Here is a 17,117-nt window from a genome sequence, read left to right on the forward strand (position 1 = left end):
GTTCATTTTAAAAACATTACAATAAAAGAAACCAATACATTTTCTTCCCAGATCCTATTACATGAATCAAAACCTTATATATAAATAAAATCAACTTCCAAACTTTCACACATCACTTAGCTCTCAAATTTTCCCATTTCTTGCATTACAATTATCTTAAAACCTATCTTTTTATATATTTCTTTCTTATCACATTTCTCTGTGATCCCCTAGGCTAAACAAACCACTAACTCTGTTTTAACGTTTTTTTCCTTAAAATAATCATCTACATCAGGGGTCCCCAAAATAAGGCCCGGGGGCCAGATGCGGCCCAATCGCCTTCTAAATCTGGCCCGCAGACGGTCCGGTATTCAGCATGTTTTTACATGAGTAGAATGTGTGGTTTCACTTTAAAATGCATCTCTGGGTTATTTGTGGGGCCTGCCTGGTGTTTTTACATGAGTGGAATGTGTCCTTTTATTTAAAATGCATCTCTGGGTTATTTGTGGGGCATCGGAATTCGTTCTTTCTTTTTTCAAAATATAGTCCGGCCCCCCACAAGGTCTGAGGGACAGTGGACTGGCCCCCTGCTGAAAAAGTTTGCTGACCCCTGATCTACATATTCCCATTTTTTAATTAGTCTTTGTTTTGGTACATTCCTTATTGCGGCAGTCATTCTATCCAAGTTCATAAACTCCACAAGCTTTATCTGCCATTCTGATATATTAGGTACAATTCTAGGATCCTCCACCTTCTCTTTCTGTTTCAGGTACAACACCATGAGGAAGAGCTGGGCTGCCTGGTCCTGGGTCGTGGTGCTCCTGGTTGCTCTCATCAGTGAGCCTGCCTTTTGCCGCAGGGGAGGAGGGAGAGGAGGCGGCAGCAGCGGGGGCAGCAAAAGCGGAGGGTCATCGCGCGGCGGGTTCCACTCTCTGCCAAAGAGCAGCAGCAGCGGGCAAAGCTCCAGCGGCAGCCGTGGTGCGAAGCTGGCAGGGGCTGCAGCAGTGGGGGCAGCAGTGGGATACGGCCTGAGCTCCCTTGGGAGGTCTCGCTTCTCCCGAGGAGGGCACAGCTCTTCCACGGCCGGCAAGCAGATGACGCAGCCCGGATTCCAGAACCCCAACTGGTCGGATCCCATGATGCAAGGCGGGCTCTACAGTCAAGCGCCCAAGGACCCTCGGGCAGGGACCCTCTTGACCTTCTCCCCGGTGGTGTGGGGGGTCACCTGCCTCCTGCTCCAGGGCTGAGGCGGAGCCCTCTCGTCCCCAGAGAGGAGCATGCCCAGGAGGGCATTGTTTTGCTGTGCTGTGAAGGATGGCGTTTGCTGTCGCTTGTAGTGAGAAAGAGGCTGGCATGAGATTCAGCAGTGGCAAAGGTCAGAGCCAGCCTGCCCATGAGGTGGGCTGAGGAAGCAGAACCCCAAGAGGCAGTGCCCCACTGCCAGTGCAGAAGTGGTGGCGGCTTCCGATGAGAAATCTCACGAGATCTCGCCAAAACCTCACAAGCTCTAACCGGAACCCAGTGCTGCTGTCCCTGCTTTGCTGTCCCCGCCACATTAGCCCAGGGAATACAGTGGTGCCTCGCTTAACGAATGCCCTGCTTAATGAAATTTCCGCTTAACGAAAGGATTTTTTGAGCAGAGGTTGCTTCGCTAGACGAATTCGTTTTATGAAAAATTCGTCTAGCGAATCGCGGTTTCCCATAGGAATGCATTGAAATTCAATTAATGTGTTCCTATGGGCAAAAAGAAATTAAAAAAAAATTCAATGCATTCCTATGGGATTCACTAGATGAATTTTTCATTATAAGAAAAGACCCGTGGAACGAATTAAAAACGTCTAGCAAGGCACCACAGTAGAGGCTTCATCAGGGCAGGGAGAGCAGACCTTTCTCTTTAGCCTCAGGCGGCCTAAAGGGAGGGACCACCCCTGGTGAAGGTAGAAGCTTAAAAATAGGGATGGAGAATCCCTTGCATCAAAGGGGAGGGTGCCCACGCTCCCTTTCCTTGCGCAACTGCAACACGTCAACCCCACACTCCCACGAGGCTGGGTGAAGTGGGCACCTCGAGGAGAACCCCCCAAGGGGCCACCCAGCTCTCCTGCTGGTCTCCCCGGCTTCTGGGGAAGAGAAGGATGGGCAGCAAAGCTCTGCAGAACACCTCACTCTAGTGGCCTGGATGACCACTCAGTCAAGTATTGATGGGCCACTTCAAGCCCCGCTCGCCTCCACCTCCTGTCCTTCCCTTCTTTAAACCAGGCTTCGATAAGGCAGCCCTTCAAATTAGGGGACGTTCCAAAGCCCACCTCTCTCTGCCGCCGATCAAGAGGCCTGGCCAGAGTTCCAGGGCACATGCCAAATCACCCAAGGAGGTTAAGGACCAGGGACAGTGGTGTCACCCCAGGCCAGAGGTTCCTCCCTGCTCCTTTCAAATGTTCTAAACCAGGTATGGCCAAACTTGGCCCTGCAGATGTTTTGGGACTACAGTGGTACCTCATGTTGCGAACGGGATCCGTTCCGGCGGCCCGTTCGCAACATGAACAGGCTGTAACATGAAGTGCCGCATCTACGCACATGCATGACGCAATGCGGCGCTTCTGCGCATGCGCAAAGCACGATTTAGCACTTCTGCGCATGCGCGCAGGTCACGGACGCGCCAAACCCGGACGTAACCCGTTCTGGGACTTCCGGGTTGAGCGCTTCCGTAACCTGAAAAGACGCAACATGAAGCGGCCGTATCCTGAGGTATGACTATACAATTCCATCATTCCTTAACACTGGTCCTGTTAGCTAGGGGTGATGGGAGTTGCATAAGAACAATGTCAAACAAAAATTGATGATCTCTTTCTACCAGTCCCCAATAGAAAGTGTCCTTTCACACTGTACCGTGTTTCCCTGAAAATAAGACACTGTCTTATATTTATTTTTCCTCAAGAAGACACACTATGGCTTATTTTCAGGGGATGTCTTTTTTTTTTTAATTACGTGTCCAGCCTCGCCTCTTCCTTGGCGCCCTCCAGAACTGCGCCTATCACTATGTCTTATTTTCGGGGTGGGATATTTCTCTTCTGGGTTTTCTGTGGCGGCATAATTTTAATATAAGAATTATGACCTATTTGCAAATATCTGCACCCCTGTAATTCATTTTATTTTTGTTTTTAAGGAAATGAATGGTTGGATTTAATATTCGAAAGGCTACTTTTGCTCCAAATAAATATGTCCCTTTTCGGTTTGCTCCCCTTGCCAGTCTCAACAGGATCAGTCACAGAAACAACCTAATTTTTATTTAAAGATGCTGGTGTGTTGGGACAACACAACCCTAATCTCTGCCCACTTCACATTGTAATAAAGCAACTTTTATTCAGGACAGCGGGTGTAAATGCTTTTTATTGAAAGTAACTCTCAATCCAAACAAAGCAGCAAAGTCACGAACTTTCCATGTAAATAGCAACGTTATGAAAGCGGTGAGGAGAATCTGCGATGGAGGGGGGTTTTTTGCAAGCGAATCGCATGCACAAGGGCGCCCTCTGCAGGTGGAGCAAAGCAAGTCCCCAAGCAGATTTAGACAGAAAAGGAACTTATGTTCGTAAGGACATAAGAGGGGCTGTAGCTCAGGGGCAGAGCATCTGTGTTGCATGCAGAAGGCTCCAGGGTTCAATCCCCAGCCTCTCTCCAGGTAAGGCAGCAGGAATGATTCGCTGTGTGAAACCCTGCAGAGCTGCTGTCCACCAGTGATAGACTACTTCTTTCCATCTCCTGGCCAGGGCTAACTGGCAGCCAATTAATGAGGCCAAGGAAAGATCACTGAAGGCAGTTTAGGTCAGGCATCCCCAAACTCGGCCCTCCAGATGTTTTAAGACTACAACTCCCATCATCCCTAGCTAACAGGACCAGTGGTCAGGGATGATGGGAGTTGTAGTCCCAAAACATCTGGAGGGCTGAGTTTGGGGGAGCCTGGTTTAGGTTCATCCTGCCCCACAAGGGCAGCACAGCCCTTGAATGAGAAGCAGGAATGGGAGGGTGGAGCCTGTGTGCTTACCTGAGGACCCACCGACCCTTTCCTCCCATAATCTGAGCCCTGAGCAAGAGGGGGGGTGTCCAGCTCATATCCCACAAGAACTGAATGTACAGTTCAGAATGTGCCATGGGATATTCCGGAAAGTCCTGGTTTTTCTATTATTTATTACCGGTACATTGATCTCTCACCTTTTCCGTCCAATGCCCTCCCCTCTCCCCTCGCTCATTTAGTCCCCAAAACAACCCTGTGAGGAAGGTTAGGCTGAGAGGCAGTGACTGGCCCCCCAAAGTGAGCCGCATGTTTGAGTGGGGATTCGAACCCTGGTCTCCCAGGTGATTCCAGTCGCCGGACACTGAAATCAATGCACCATGCCAGCTCTCTTTGGTGGGTCGATGGGTCTGTGTGGAAACTTCAAACTGGAAAACTTGAAAGACGTCTTAGGGGTTTGGTCCTGTGTGGCTACCCACGGAGCTCTTTAAAGTAAGCTCTGCTGAAAACAGCATCCCAGGTGCCGCAATTTGAAGGGGTATTCTTAGAGGTTGCTTCTAGCCACACCTTTCCTTTTCCTCTGGAGCTGCCTTCCCCGACCTGGTCCCCTCCAAATGTTTTGGACTACAACTCCCACCAGCCCCAGGGATCATGGCCATGTGATGCTGGGGGGGGGGTCCCCAAAGCACCTCGAGGGCACCAGGATTTTGAGTGAGGCTAGTTCAAAGGAACATGCGCTCGGCCGAACCTCCCCATGATTGAAGTCTTGGGACAACCAAGACATGAGAAGGAGGAAGGCACCGTCAACTGCCCTCCTCTTCCAAGCGACAGCTAACTCTTTCTCCTGGATCTTGCCTCTTCTCAGATCTGCTGCCTGCAAGGAGGCAATAACCCATAACAATCTATTATTCACCACTTCCTGAAACTGCACAGCTGCCACTTTGGGTTAGTGTAAATTGGGCACCTATCATTTATTTAAGTGCTTTCCCATTTTTGCCTGTGTCCAACCAGATGTGGTAATAACCTGGGGAGATGAGGAGCTTGGGGGGAATCTCCAGCTTCTTTCTGAATTCTTCTCTCTCTCTCTCTCTCTCTCTCTCTCTCTCTCTCTCTCTCTCTCTCTCTCTCTCTCTCTCTCTCTCTCTCCTCCACCACATGCAGAGACATCCCTCCCCTATGTGAGACAGTGGGTCTGGAATCTGGATGCTACCGGTAATTATGCCAGGCAGCATTGGCAAGCTGGGCATTCTGCTGTGCAGATAAGAGCAAGAAGAGGGAGGGGAGCCCTGGGCCCCGAAAGAGAGAGAGAGAGAGCAGGGACCTCTCTCATGTTGGCATGACCACTGAAATTTATAACTGCACCAATGAGCCTGCAATCTAGGGGGCTCAGCCCCCTTCCCCCCACTCAGGACTGCCTTTGTGGTCCCAGCTTGAGGTGCTAATAATAGGCATGAACTCCGGACGGATGAATCTGTCAGTATTGGTTTCCCATATTTAATCTGAAGTTCAGTTCTCCCCATTTCCACATCAGTTTGCAGTCTTAAAAAAATTTTTTTTAAGGGGGCCTCATGAAATCTCATCACCGTTTTAATGGGCATTTCCTCATACACACACACAATTTTAATGCAATTTTGCTCAATACATGCATCATTGCATGCAATTTCTCCTAATATAATGGAATCTTTTATGTTATTTGCACCAACATACGCATTTTTAACGCGCCTTTTCTCCTAAGCCACAGATATATATACAGTGGTACCTCTACTTACAAATTTAATGCGTTCCGAACGCACATTCGTAAGTCGAAAAACATTGTAAGTCGAATCCCATAGGAATGCATTGGGAGAAAAAATTCGTAAGTAGAAGCAACCCTATCTAAAAATTCGTAACTAGAAAAAATCCTATCTAAACCGCATCCAAGATGGCGGGCGGAGCTCCGTTCGTAAGTAGAAACATTCGTAAGTAGAGTTATTCGTAAGTACAGGTACCACTGTATATATATTTGTGTGCACATCTCGGCTGGAGCATTTCCTTGCAAACTTCAGAGAAGTGCAGATTTCAAAGGCTGCTTTGGTTTCTGTGTGAACTGAGCCGGTTCCTATTCAAATGCAGAGTCAACCAGATTTCTTCCCCCACCCCCAGCAGAAACCCAAGAAGCCACTTTCCTGCCTTTGTGCGCCTCAATAATGTCCAAAACCACCATAGGTCAAATCTCTTACAGAATTAGCTGTGTGATTCCCCCCTGAAGCAAAAACCCAGACAGCCACCTGAGGATGATCTCTGTGCAAGGGAAGTCCAGGGGAAGCAGCATTCTTGCAATTCTCTGGAGAGCTGAAGCGCTTCCAGCATGCACCTGCAAAGCATAAGAAAATAAAACAGTCCTGCTGAGTCAGGCCAATGGCCCATCTAGTCCAGCCTCCTGTTCTCACAGCTGCAAACCAGATGCCCATTATGGGAAGCCCGCAAGCAGGATTCGAACACAAGAGCCCTCTGCCCTCTTATGGTTTCCAGCAACAGACAGGCCCCAACTGATTCATGTACATGTACTGTACTTAGCTTGTGGGCCCATAGACTTGTGAGCATATGGAGGGGGGCGTGTATGTTTGCTGTGCTGTGCCAAAATCTGTCCTCCAATTTCTAGGAAGTTTTCAACCCCTGCGAAAGAGGCTTCCATTTCCACGCATGTTTCCGAGTACAATTCACAGTGTTGTTGCTGACCTTTAAACCCCTAAATGGCCTCGGTCCTGTATACCTGACGGAGAGTCTTCACCCGCATCGTGCAGCCCAGACACTGAGGTCCAGCGCCGAGGGCCTTCTGGCGGTTCCCTCGCTGCGAGAAGTGAGGTTACAGGGAACCAGGCAGAGCCCCTTCTCGGTAGTGGCACCCGCCCTGTGGAACGCCCTCCCACCAGATGTCAAAGAGAAAAACATCTACCATACTTTTAGAAGACATCTGAAGGCAGCCCTGTACAGTAGCACCTTGGATCTCGAACTTAATCCCTCCCAAGAGTCCGCTCGACTCCTGAAAGCGTTCGAAAACCAAGGCTCAGCTTCCAATTGGCTGCAGGAACTTCCTGCACTCAAGCGGAAACCGTGTCAGATGTTTGGCTTCTGAAAAACGTTCACAAACCAGAACACTTGTGTGTTCAGGAGTGTTCAGGAGTCAAGCCATTTGAGTACCAAAGTACCACTTTTATAGGGATGTTTTTTTTATGTTTAATGTCTTATTATGTTTTTGTATATGCTGAAAGCAGCACAGCGTGGCTGGAGCAACCTAACTCTACAATTCTATGATTCTTAGGTTGCCAAGGTTGGGGTATTATTATTATTATTATTATTATTATTATTATTATTACTATTATTTTGTATACTGTCCTATACTCGCAGGTCACAGGGAGTATGAGAGTTTTCCTTCCTCTACCGAACTGAAGTCTCTGGTGCCTACCGCGCTTCTCCAAAAATAAGACACGTCTTATATTTATTTTTCCTAAAAAAAAAACACGGTGGCTTATTTTCAGGGGGTGTCTTATGTTATTTATTAAGTATGGCACAGTTTAACCTACAAGGTTAAACTGCCTATCACTATGGCTTATTTTCGGGGTATGGCTTATTTTCGGGGTATGGCTTATTTTCGGAGAAACACGGTACATTTCCTGATCCAAAACCGAGGCCTACAAGAGGGCAGCCAAGGAGGTGGAGAAAGCACAGGCCATGGGTGGGATACTCACAGTTTCTGGCCTGACACAGAAATGAGGGAAGCTTGACCCCAAACCCTGCACCCCTCACTCAAGATTTTCAATGACATTTTCTCTCCCCTTGGATCGGTTTCCTTTCTTGTTAACAAAGAAATGGTTAAGAACTGGAAAGGGTCAGAGAAATTTGCAGCACAGCACAAGTGTGTCTAGGTGGAAGCTGTTAGGGCATGAAGTTATAACTCCTCCTCAGTTTCTGAGCATCTCTAATCTCTAATCCACACCTTTCTTCATCACTCACCTCACTAAGTCTGAAAGACTGGAACGTGACTGCAGAGGATGTTAAATGTTGTGCCCAAGATGGAGCGATCAACCAGAGTTGTCAGGAATGCCTCCTTCTCCCTCAGAGCAGTCTAGGAGACAGGAGAGGTTGATTTGTATTTCATGAATAAATGTACTCTTTTTGGTGCTTGCTAAAAAAAATCCTGTTTAGACAAACCCACCCAGATGTTTAGAAAGTTATTTTTTCACCAAAAAAAAAAGTGCTGTGAGCCCAATTTTTATTTATTTTAAAAACACACATTTTTGCCATTTTGTCACCCCCCTCATTGATGACACCCGTAGCGGTCCGCACCCACCGCACCCCCCTTTCTGAGCCACTGGATCAAGCACAAGGGAAGCTCCACATGGAGCGCACTGCAGTAGCCCAGTCTTGAAGTCACCAGTACATGAACTACTGCAACCGCTTTGCCGTCCTTCGTAAGAAAAGTCCCATGGAAGAAGAGGTGAGAGCGTCTCTGACTCCACCACTGTCTGCTCATCATCTACCTACAGTGTATTTGCCACTCTCAACCCACAAAGGCTTTCGGATGAGGAGGTCCAAGAGCCCCTAACCCAGCGGTGGCTGGTGCTCCTTGGAACTAATTGGGCGGAAGGCAGGGAGGTCAGCAGCAGGTGGCGCTAGAGCCAGGGCCGTCTTAAACGCCCCTGCCGCTGTGGTGCGTCGGATCTCTCCGGCGCCCTCCCGCCCCGTTTCCCAGCGCGGTGGGCGGGTGGGTGCAGCGGCGGGCGGGCGGGCAGGCACAGCGCGATCTCTCTGGCGCCCTCCCGCCCTGTTTCCCAGCGCGGTGGGCGGGTGGGCGCAGCTGCGCGGTGGACTGGCGGATCGGCCGGCCAGCGGGCGGGCGCAGCTCGCTGCGCCTTTCTGGCGGGCCGGCGCCATGGTGCCCTGCGCCACCGGGGGTCTACCTAGAGCCGGGCCTGGCTAGAGCCAACGACAGGCAAAGCAGCCTCCTCCCACTTCTGTCCACATCCCCCTCCTCTTCCCTGCTGAGTTCTACAAAGGGCAACACTCAGACAAAGGAAATGGACAGACACGTCTACCCCCCTGGCCTGGTTGTAAGTTAGGGGGAAGCGAGTAAGGGCTGGCTTAGTTTGGTGGGGCAGGGCCCCCCTTGCCCTCATGGAGCGGCCAGTGCTGCTCTTCTCCTAACCCCTTCTGCCTTCAGCAGGGTTCCTGTCCTCACCTGGAATCCCTTGAGGATCGTGTCCAGGCCTTGGATGTTCCCTTTGTCCATCCTGGTGACATAGCAGGCTTGTCCGGGCCAAGGTTTGTAGCCAATCAGCAACTGGGAGCAGAAAGAGCAGGTGCTTTCAGTTATCTTGCATTACCCAGTGTAACACCTTTGATATTCTGCAGTATGTACACAGTCAGATGCCAAGGCAGGGGGAAAGTGGACAAGAAAAGCTTTTCTCCCTCTCTCATAGCACTAGAATTTGTGGACGTCCAATCAAGCTGACCGATGGAAGTTTCAGGACAGATAAAAGAAAGTCCTTCTTAACTCAGCACAGAGCTAAACTATGGGAACTGCCTCCCACAGGAGGCATGGATGGCCCCCAACCTGGGGGGCTTTAAAAGAGGACCAGACAAATTCTTGGAGGAGGAGAGGGCCATCAATGGCTACTAGCCAGGATGGCTAAGTTCTGCCTCCACAATCGGAGGCAGTAAGTGCTTCCGAATGCAATTGCTGGAAACCACAGGAGGGGAAAGTGCTCCTGTGATCGAATTCTGCTTGTGGGTTTCCTATTGGGGCATCTGGTTGGTCACTGTGATACTGGACTAGATGGGCCTCTGGCCTGACCCAGCAGCCCCTTCCTAGGTTCTTCCTAAGTGGTATATCAGGTTTGGCTACAGATGGCATGGAAATGGATGTGCTCTTTTTTTTAGTAAAAATTGAGGTGTTGGCTATACTCACACATTGATAAAAATGCTGCGGATGCTAGGCCAAAATGACTACCATGGACAGCAAAAAAACAAAAGGGTGTGTGTGTGCCAGTATTCTGTACCAATGGGTCCTGCCACCAAAAAGAAGGAAGGAAAAGGCAATGTCTGAAAGGAAGGTGGCTTCATTTTCTAGGTCAGCTCAGACTGTAAAATCCCTCTCTGCTAGAGCTAAAAGTTGTCAGGTAAAACTCTCCTTAAAATTCTCCTACATGAATTTGGGAATCTGGCTCCCAACCAGCCTCGGTTGGCCCCATCACTGGGCAAAGTGAGGTGATGGCTGTCAGGAGTGTGTGCAGGAGCCAGGCCCTGTGACTGGTAGGGCCTCGCAGAACTGGGGCCTTGCTGAGTCTGGCCTTGAAGGGCAAGGCACAGCCGCACAGGTGAGGCTTGACAGAAGACTCATAGCACCTGGTGGCAAGGGCTGGGAGGGGTATATAACTTAAGACCAGCATTTCCCTCTGGCTCTTTGCCACGGCAACGTGCTATCCATCTAGCTGTGCTTCGGCTTCCAGATTCCTGGTATCCTGATTCTTGGACCCTTGGCTTCCTGACCCCTGGACTGCTGGTTCTTGCTTCCCGAACTCTACCCTAGTCGGGACTCCAGCTGCCTGTAACCCGGACATGCTGTGAGGTGGAGAATGGTGGTTCGGCTTTTGAGCATTCAGAAGCAAAGTATAAACAGCCTGGTGCAGTGGTGCAGTGTAGATGTGGCACAACTCACTTGCCCGTTGCCCCTCACCTTGCTGAAGTCATAAATGACTGTGGCTAGGTCGTTCGTCTGGTCCTTGACATAGAAAGTGGCCGCTTCTTCCATATTGACAGAGAGGTTCAGCTGCGAGTCTCCTCCTTCCAGGCCCTCGATGGTCATCTGCAAAACCTGCAAGTGATGGAGTGTGTTAACAGGAGGTGCCTTGTCCCCCCTTCTTTCCAGCATCCTGCAGCAACCACCACTCCCAGGAGTAGCATCCCCTACCCCAGTCCTTAGCAAACTCACTGACCAAGGGCCTAGACTTCCGTAGTTACAAGATTACGATCTGTGCCAAAAAGCTGGGATTATCATCAAACTTGGAGAACCCCACAGTTGGCGGAGGTATAACCCCCTCCCTGGCAGGTAGGAACTAAGCATGCTCAGCGGACACCAAATTTTCACTGCTGGTTGGAGGACAGGCAGAAAACTAGAAGAGGGTATGTAATGGAATATCCTGGGAAAGGTCATGGCTGGCTGGAGCCTCGAACAGGAACACATTTTGTCCTGGGCTCCGCTCATTTCACACCTTTCCTAATCCAGGGGTGGCTACCCTGTGCCCTGTCCCAATCTTGTTGGTAGTACAGCCTAGAACAGGCATAGGCCCTCCAGGTGTTTTGGGACTACAATTCCCATCATCCCTGACCACTGGTCCTGCTAGTTAGCGGTTTTGGGAGTTGTAGTCCCAAAACATCTGGAGGGCTGAGTTTGCCTATGCCTGGCCTAGAATCACAGAATTGTTGAGTCGGAAGGGTCACCTAGTTCAACCCCCTGTAAACCTTCGCCATCCCTGAACGTTGGCCATGCTGCTTGGTGTCCCACAACACCTGCCCTAAATGTCCCATGGCACCCTCACTCTGCTCACCGCCTCCGTGTGCACCTGGGTGATGTACAGGCCCATCAGGAGAGCCCCCACGATGATCACCACGATGAGGACGACGATCACCACGATGATCAGGAGCCTCTTGATGTGCACGGGGCAGCTGGGCATCTTGGGCAGGTGGAGGAGGAGCCTGGGCAGGCAGCAGCACCAGCGGCAGCAGCAGGCGCAGCTGGGGGGGCAGCAGCTGGGGCAACAGTTGGGGCAGCAGCCGCAGCAGGTGGGGCAGGAGCGGCAGCAGTCGGGCAAGGAGCAGCAGTCGCAGCCACAGCAATCACAGCAGCCACAGCAGGGGCAGCCCACAAACTCCGGATCCAGGGCATGGTAGTCCTTGCAGGGGGAGAGGCGGGGGGGAGAGAGAGAGAGAAGTGGGTGTGATACATGCAGAGAGTTGTTTTCAGGTGCTTCACAAATCCCAAATAAATGCCAACTTGGGTTGGAGTGTGTGTCAGTCTAGATCAGGGGTCAGCAAACTTTTTCAGCAGGGGGCTGGTCCACCTCTCAAATGCACCCCAGCGAGTGCTTTGCCAGCGGCCTCCCCTTTCACTGCACACCGGCTCGTGATCTGGTGGTACTGGTGGAGCTGCCCTGCCTCAGCTCGGCTGCCCAGGCTCAGCTCGAGGTCCGCGGGCGGGAGCTGCAGTGGCACTCCGCCACCTACAGCCTGCGCCTGCCACTGCCCTACAGTGTGCAGGAGGCCGCCACCTTCACAGGCTACAGAGTGCTAAAAATCAGAATATTTATTTTCAGAACATACGTGAGAAAGAAAAGAACAGAAAAGAAAGAAAGAAAGAAAGAAAGAAAGAAAGAAAGAAAGAAAGAAAGAAAGAAAGAAAGAAAGAAAGAAAGAAAGAAAGAAAGAAAGAGGACTCCCATCTCAATGCAGGGAGGGACTCACCACTGCTGGTGCTCGGAGTAGAGCTTCTTGCGTGACAATTTCCATCGTCTCCTTGATCTCCATAGCCTGGCTGTGTCTGCAATCCCTGCTTCCAGCCTGCTCTCTGAAGGGAGCATGTCAGATATATATAGAGAGATATTGGCAGCCTAGAGGAGCAGTGACCCAGGTGGACTGTGAGTCCTCCAGGCTGCTGGCCTGGCTGAGAGCCAGCCCCCCCCCCTTGGCTTTTGGGGTGTGAGAACCTAGTTGTCCACCACTAGCCCTTCATACTTCAAAGCCAAGTTCCACGGAAGTGGCCAGGGAGGTCCTTGCTGTTAAGCCGCCTCAGAGGACCCTTGTCCCCAGGAACAGGGTCCTTGTGGTTTAGAGAACTGCAAACATTGGTCTCCTGAGGACTCAAGTGAGGTCCTTATGAGGGGGCCATCCTGTCCTCATGACGAACATATCTACTCATGGTTAAGGTGCGCTCTTTTCACCTCCTTGACTAGCTCTTTCCTGAAGGGATTGAAATGTTCAAAGCGATCATTTCGAAATCGTTTGAGAAACCGTGGTGGTGTGGCCGTTAGAGTGCTGGACTTGGACCTGGGGGAGAGACCAGGGTTCAAATCTCCCCTTGGCCATGAAACTCACTGGGTGACCTTGACGGCCTCTCAGCCTAACCTACCTCACAGGGTTGCTGTGGGGATTAAATGGCAGGGAGTGCTATGGACATCACCTTGAGCTCTTGGAGAAAAAGATGGGATAGAAATGCAATATAAGTAAATGAATAAGCCAGCCTCCTCCCATGAGCCTTTGGGCTAGGGAGCCTCCAGTCTCAGGAGCAGGTCACATGGATTACTTCACTTGCTCTTGGTTGGACTCCAACTCCCATCATCCTCCATCAGCACAGTCAATGAGGAAGGGAAATGGGAGTTGGAAATCTAGCAACACCTGGAAGTCTCCATGTTGATGCCTCTTGTCCAGCATGATTCTTTCGACATATCTTCATTATTCCCAGGGAGGGTTCCATATTGTTTAGCAGAGATCAGGTTCTCAATTTGTTCCAGGTAACAGAGGGGTGCAACCCTGAAGTTGTTGTTGATGATGATGTTATCTTAATTTATTTGCCACCTTCACCCTAAGGTCCCAGGGCAGGTTACAACAATTCAAAAGTCAACATTAAAATGATTTTTTAAAATTACAATTCGAAAAAACTGGACCAATTCACAGAGGCAGCGGCTACCAACAGCTACTAAGCATGACGGCTATGCTCTACCTCAGTAAATGCTTCTGAATACCAGTTGCTGGACCCAGGTGGCGCTGTGGTTAAACCACAGAGTCTAGGGCTTGCTGATCAGAAGGTCAGCGGTTCAAATCCCTGTGACGGGGTGAGCTCCCGTTGCTTGGTCCCAGCTCCTGCCAACCTAGCAGTTCGAAAGCACGTCAAAATGCAAGTAGATAAATAGGAACAGCTACAGCGGGAAGGTAAACGGCGTTTCCATGTGCTGCTCTGGTTTGCAAGAAGCGGCTTTGTCATGCTGGCCACATGACCTGGAAGCTATACGCCGGCTCCCTCGGCCAATAATGCGAGATGAGCGCGCAACCCCAGAGTCGGTCACGACTGGACCTAATGGTCAGGGGTCCCTTTACCTTTACCTTTACCAGTTGCTGGAAGCCATAGGAGGGGAAAGTGCTCTGGTGATCAAATCCTGTTTGTGGGTTTCCTGTTAGGACATCTGCTTGGCCACTGTGAGAACAGGTTGCTGGACTAGATGAGCCATTGGCCTTGTTATGAAAAAATGTACCCCAAAATGCGTTGCCTTTTAAGAAGGACAGACGCGGGTCGGAAGCTCCAAAATTTGCACTAAGTTCAGCTCCGCCGGGAAAATGACAGAGACCACACGATGCTGTCAGGAAAAACAAACTGATCCCTTTATTGCAGAATGCAAAGCTACAGCTGTAGGGTCCCTGCCTCTGGAAAGAAGGAAGGAACCCCGGAAAATGGTAAAGTCCCCTTATATACCCTCCTGTCCCTGCATGGAAATCTCTGGACTGGGAGGGAGGGGGAGACAAGGGCGACGGGTGGGGGATCGGATTAGCTGGGTGCGGAGATGACTTTTCCTTTCAGATGGAGAGATGTCAATCGCTCTTCTCCTGTCGCTGATGGTGCTCCCTGTTGTTTGGCAGGAAGGGCAATCAGTCGAGATGGGTGCAGAGGTGGGGCAGTTCCTGGCGATTTCCGTGGGGTGGAAGTCCGCCCGGCAGGTGTTTTCCTCCAGGCCATGGAAGGGTGGGCTACGTTGAGGATGGCAATTTATTTGAATAAAGTTGTTCCAGCTAATCCCTCTATTGTCCGTGTGTCCTTGAATGGGTATAGGGTGGTAGTAGGGCAAGGTTCAGGTGGGTTGGGATCATACAGGGTTCATACAGAAAATATACCTGGAAAACATACCTAATACAGGGATTTCTAATTAAAAGGTAGCAGTCCTGACATATACAGTTCTAAGATATAAAACAGCAATTCCAATACAGAGAGATACTAGCAATTCTAATACAGAGGCAGCGGATAGAGATTTCATGGTAAGAGAACATATAATAGGCTGTATTATTAACTTGAGTAGAAAAGTGTCACTTTGGATTTGGGGCGGTTCCCCCCCCCTTCTTCTGGAAACATTGTTTTGTTCTGGGCGGAGGGGAGGTGGAGAGGGGAAATGTGTGAGTTTATGCTAACTGTTGTGCATATGCAGATCCTTAAGCCTTCATTCAGGCAGGGTCATGTCCTAGCGGGAGGGGTGGGGAGACAGGGAAGATGGCATTGAACAGGATTCTGGGTATTGCAGCTGTCAAATTCTGTCACCCCTCTCTGTTCATTAATAATGGTGTCCTGCAACCCCCCCCCCAATATGATTTTATAACAGCCTGATCCAGCAGCCTGTTCTTATGTTCTTGACTTCACTGCTCTTTCTGCTCCCACTGCCAGCTTTGACTTCGTGCCCCTCAACCAGCCCCTCTAAGCATTTCCAAAGGTGCAGATTCCAGAGGCTTGAAGAGAGCCCTTCCACAAGTCCTTTCTCAGGGGCTTGGAAAGAGGTAAAGTATAAAATGGAAAACGAGCGAGGTCCCAACTAAAGAAGAATGGCAACTTAAACTGATGGAATATGCATAGCTTGCAGACTTAACCTATAGAATAAGAGAACAAGAAGAACTTATGTTCAAAGAAGATTGGAAAATGTTTATTGAATATATGGGTGAAAATTGTGTACACTTAAAAACATTGGCAGCATTAAGATAAATTCAACGGTGTAAATAAGTTTTGATGGATGTAATAATGGAATCCTGAATGGTTTGTGTAAAATATGCAGGGATTTATGGCAAGCAAACTGAACCATGGAAAGAGAAGGAGGGAAGTCATTTATATTTTAAGGTTGTTTGAATGAATATTCTAAAACGCAAAATAGAAAAACTTAATAATTTTTTTTTACAACAAAAGAAAAGAGGTAAAGTGTTTGCATTTCTGAATCCTACCAACTTTATAATTGGATATGCCCATGTTCTTTCTTCCTCTTAGGTGTATTTGTTAGCACAACGTCCTGGCCCGAGTTTCTCGGAAGGCTTCAACGATCCCTCAAGGAGATCCTTGAGGGGAATGAGGGCCCTTATAGGAACCCAAGCCATGCCTGTGCCCTCCTTGAGCCCACCCTCTCTATTGGGTTAAGTGCTCCCCAATCTTGTCATGGACTGCCCACTAAATTTCCTTGATGTTCCTGCCAAGAGGATGATGCTTGTGAGGTGCAGCAAGGAGCGTGCCCTCCAGAGAGGGCAGCCACCAGCTCTGTTACAACATCACCAGATGCCTGCTCCCCACTGTGAATGCGATCCAGAAATAGGCTGCATTGTTATATTGTGTTTTTAAAAAGGCCTTAACAGAAGAAAAGCCTGCTGGATCAGGCCAAGGGCCCATCTAGTCCCTGGTGCCTCTGGGAAACCTGCAAGCAGGATCAGAGCATAGGAGCCCTCTCCTTGCCTGTGATTTCCAGCAACTGGTCTTCAGAGGCGTCACTGCCCCTGACTGTGGAGAGCAGAGCATAGCCATCTCCTCTATGTATTTGCCTAATCCCCTTTTGAAGCCATCTAGTTCGGTGGTTGTCACAGCCTCTTGTGGCAGTGAGTTCCACGGTTTAACTGTGCAGTATGAAGAAGTCCTTTCTTTTGTCTGTCCTGAGTCTTGCAACCTTCAGCTTCCTTGGCTGTCCAGGTGTTCTAGTGTTATGAGAGAGGGACAAAATTCTCTCTCTCTCCACTTTCCCCATTGTTGTTGTTTAGTTGTGTCCGACTCTTCGTGACCCCATGGACCAGAGCATGCCAGGCACTCCTGTTTTGCACTGCCTCCTGCAGTTTGGTCAAACTCATGTTGGTAGCTTCGAGAACACTGTCCAACCATCACATCCTCTGTCGTCCCCTTCTCCTTGTGCCCTCAATCTTTCCCAACATCAGGGTCTTTCCAGGGAGTCTTCTCTTCTCATGAAGTGGTCAAAGTATTGGAGCCTCAGCTTCAGCATCTGTCCTTCCAGTGAGCACTCAGGACTGATTTCCTTCAGAATGGATAGGTTTGATCTTCTTGCAGTCCATGGGACTCTCAAGAGTCTCCTCCAGCACC

General features: G+C 49.8%; 2 protein-coding genes across 4 annotated transcripts; one reads left to right on the top strand and one right to left on the bottom strand.

Annotated features, from left to right (window-relative positions):
* The first annotated feature begins 620 nt into the window (after positions 1 to 620).
* Positions 621 to 3,169, top strand: LOC118087269 (uncharacterized). Its single transcript, XM_088671452.1, has one exon. The coding sequence runs from the start codon at positions 759 to 761 to the stop codon at positions 1,224 to 1,226; it is 468 nt and encodes a 155-aa protein (XP_088527578.1). The 5' UTR covers positions 621 to 758; the 3' UTR covers positions 1,227 to 3,169.
* Positions 3,170 to 5,056: 1,887 nt separating this feature from the next.
* Positions 5,057 to 12,669, bottom strand: LOC118087526 (surfactant protein C-like). 3 transcript variants are annotated; one of them, XM_035120259.3, is made up of 6 exons: positions 12,482 to 12,669; positions 11,584 to 11,913; positions 10,698 to 10,835; positions 9,201 to 9,302; positions 7,976 to 8,087; positions 5,057 to 6,335 (listed from the first exon to the last, which is right to left on the bottom strand). In XM_035120259.3, the coding sequence occupies exons 1-5, from the start codon at positions 12,542 to 12,544 to the stop codon at positions 7,980 to 7,982; spliced, it is 741 nt and encodes a 246-aa protein (XP_034976150.1). In that variant the 5' UTR covers positions 12,545 to 12,669; the 3' UTR covers positions 5,057 to 6,335; positions 7,976 to 7,979. The 3 variants fall into 3 exon arrangements, with proteins under 3 accessions (XP_034976150.1, XP_034976149.1, XP_034976148.1); XM_035120258.3 differs by having other exon boundaries at positions 5,057 to 6,363; positions 11,569 to 11,913; positions 12,482 to 12,648; XM_035120257.3 differs by having other exon boundaries at positions 11,569 to 11,913; positions 12,482 to 12,639.
* Between the last annotated feature and the right edge of the window lie 4,448 nt (positions 12,670 to 17,117).

The sequence above is a fragment of the Zootoca vivipara genome, chromosome 6 (assembly GCF_965207765.1).
Source record: "Zootoca vivipara chromosome 6, rZooViv2.hap1.1, whole genome shotgun sequence".
Taxonomy (NCBI): Eukaryota; Metazoa; Chordata; class Lepidosauria; order Squamata; family Lacertidae; genus Zootoca; species Zootoca vivipara.

Excerpts from the sequence above, each read along its gene's own strand:
- LOC118087269 (XM_088671452.1), top strand. The coding sequence starts at position 759 with ATGAGGAAGAGCTGGGCTGCCTGGTCCTGGGTCGTGGTGCTCCTGGTT.
- LOC118087526 (XM_035120258.3), bottom strand. The coding sequence starts at position 12,544 with ATGGAGATCAAGGAGACGATGGAAATTGTCACGCAAGAAGCTCTACTC. Across the intron at positions 11,914-12,481 it reads TACTCCGAGCACCAGCAGTG|GACTACCATGCCCTGGATCC; the intron begins GTGAGTCCCTCC and ends TCCCCCTGCAAG. Across the intron at positions 10,836-11,568 it reads CCCAGGTGCACACGGAGGCG|GTTTTGCAGATGACCATCGA; the intron begins GTGAGCAGAGTG and ends CATCACTTGCAG.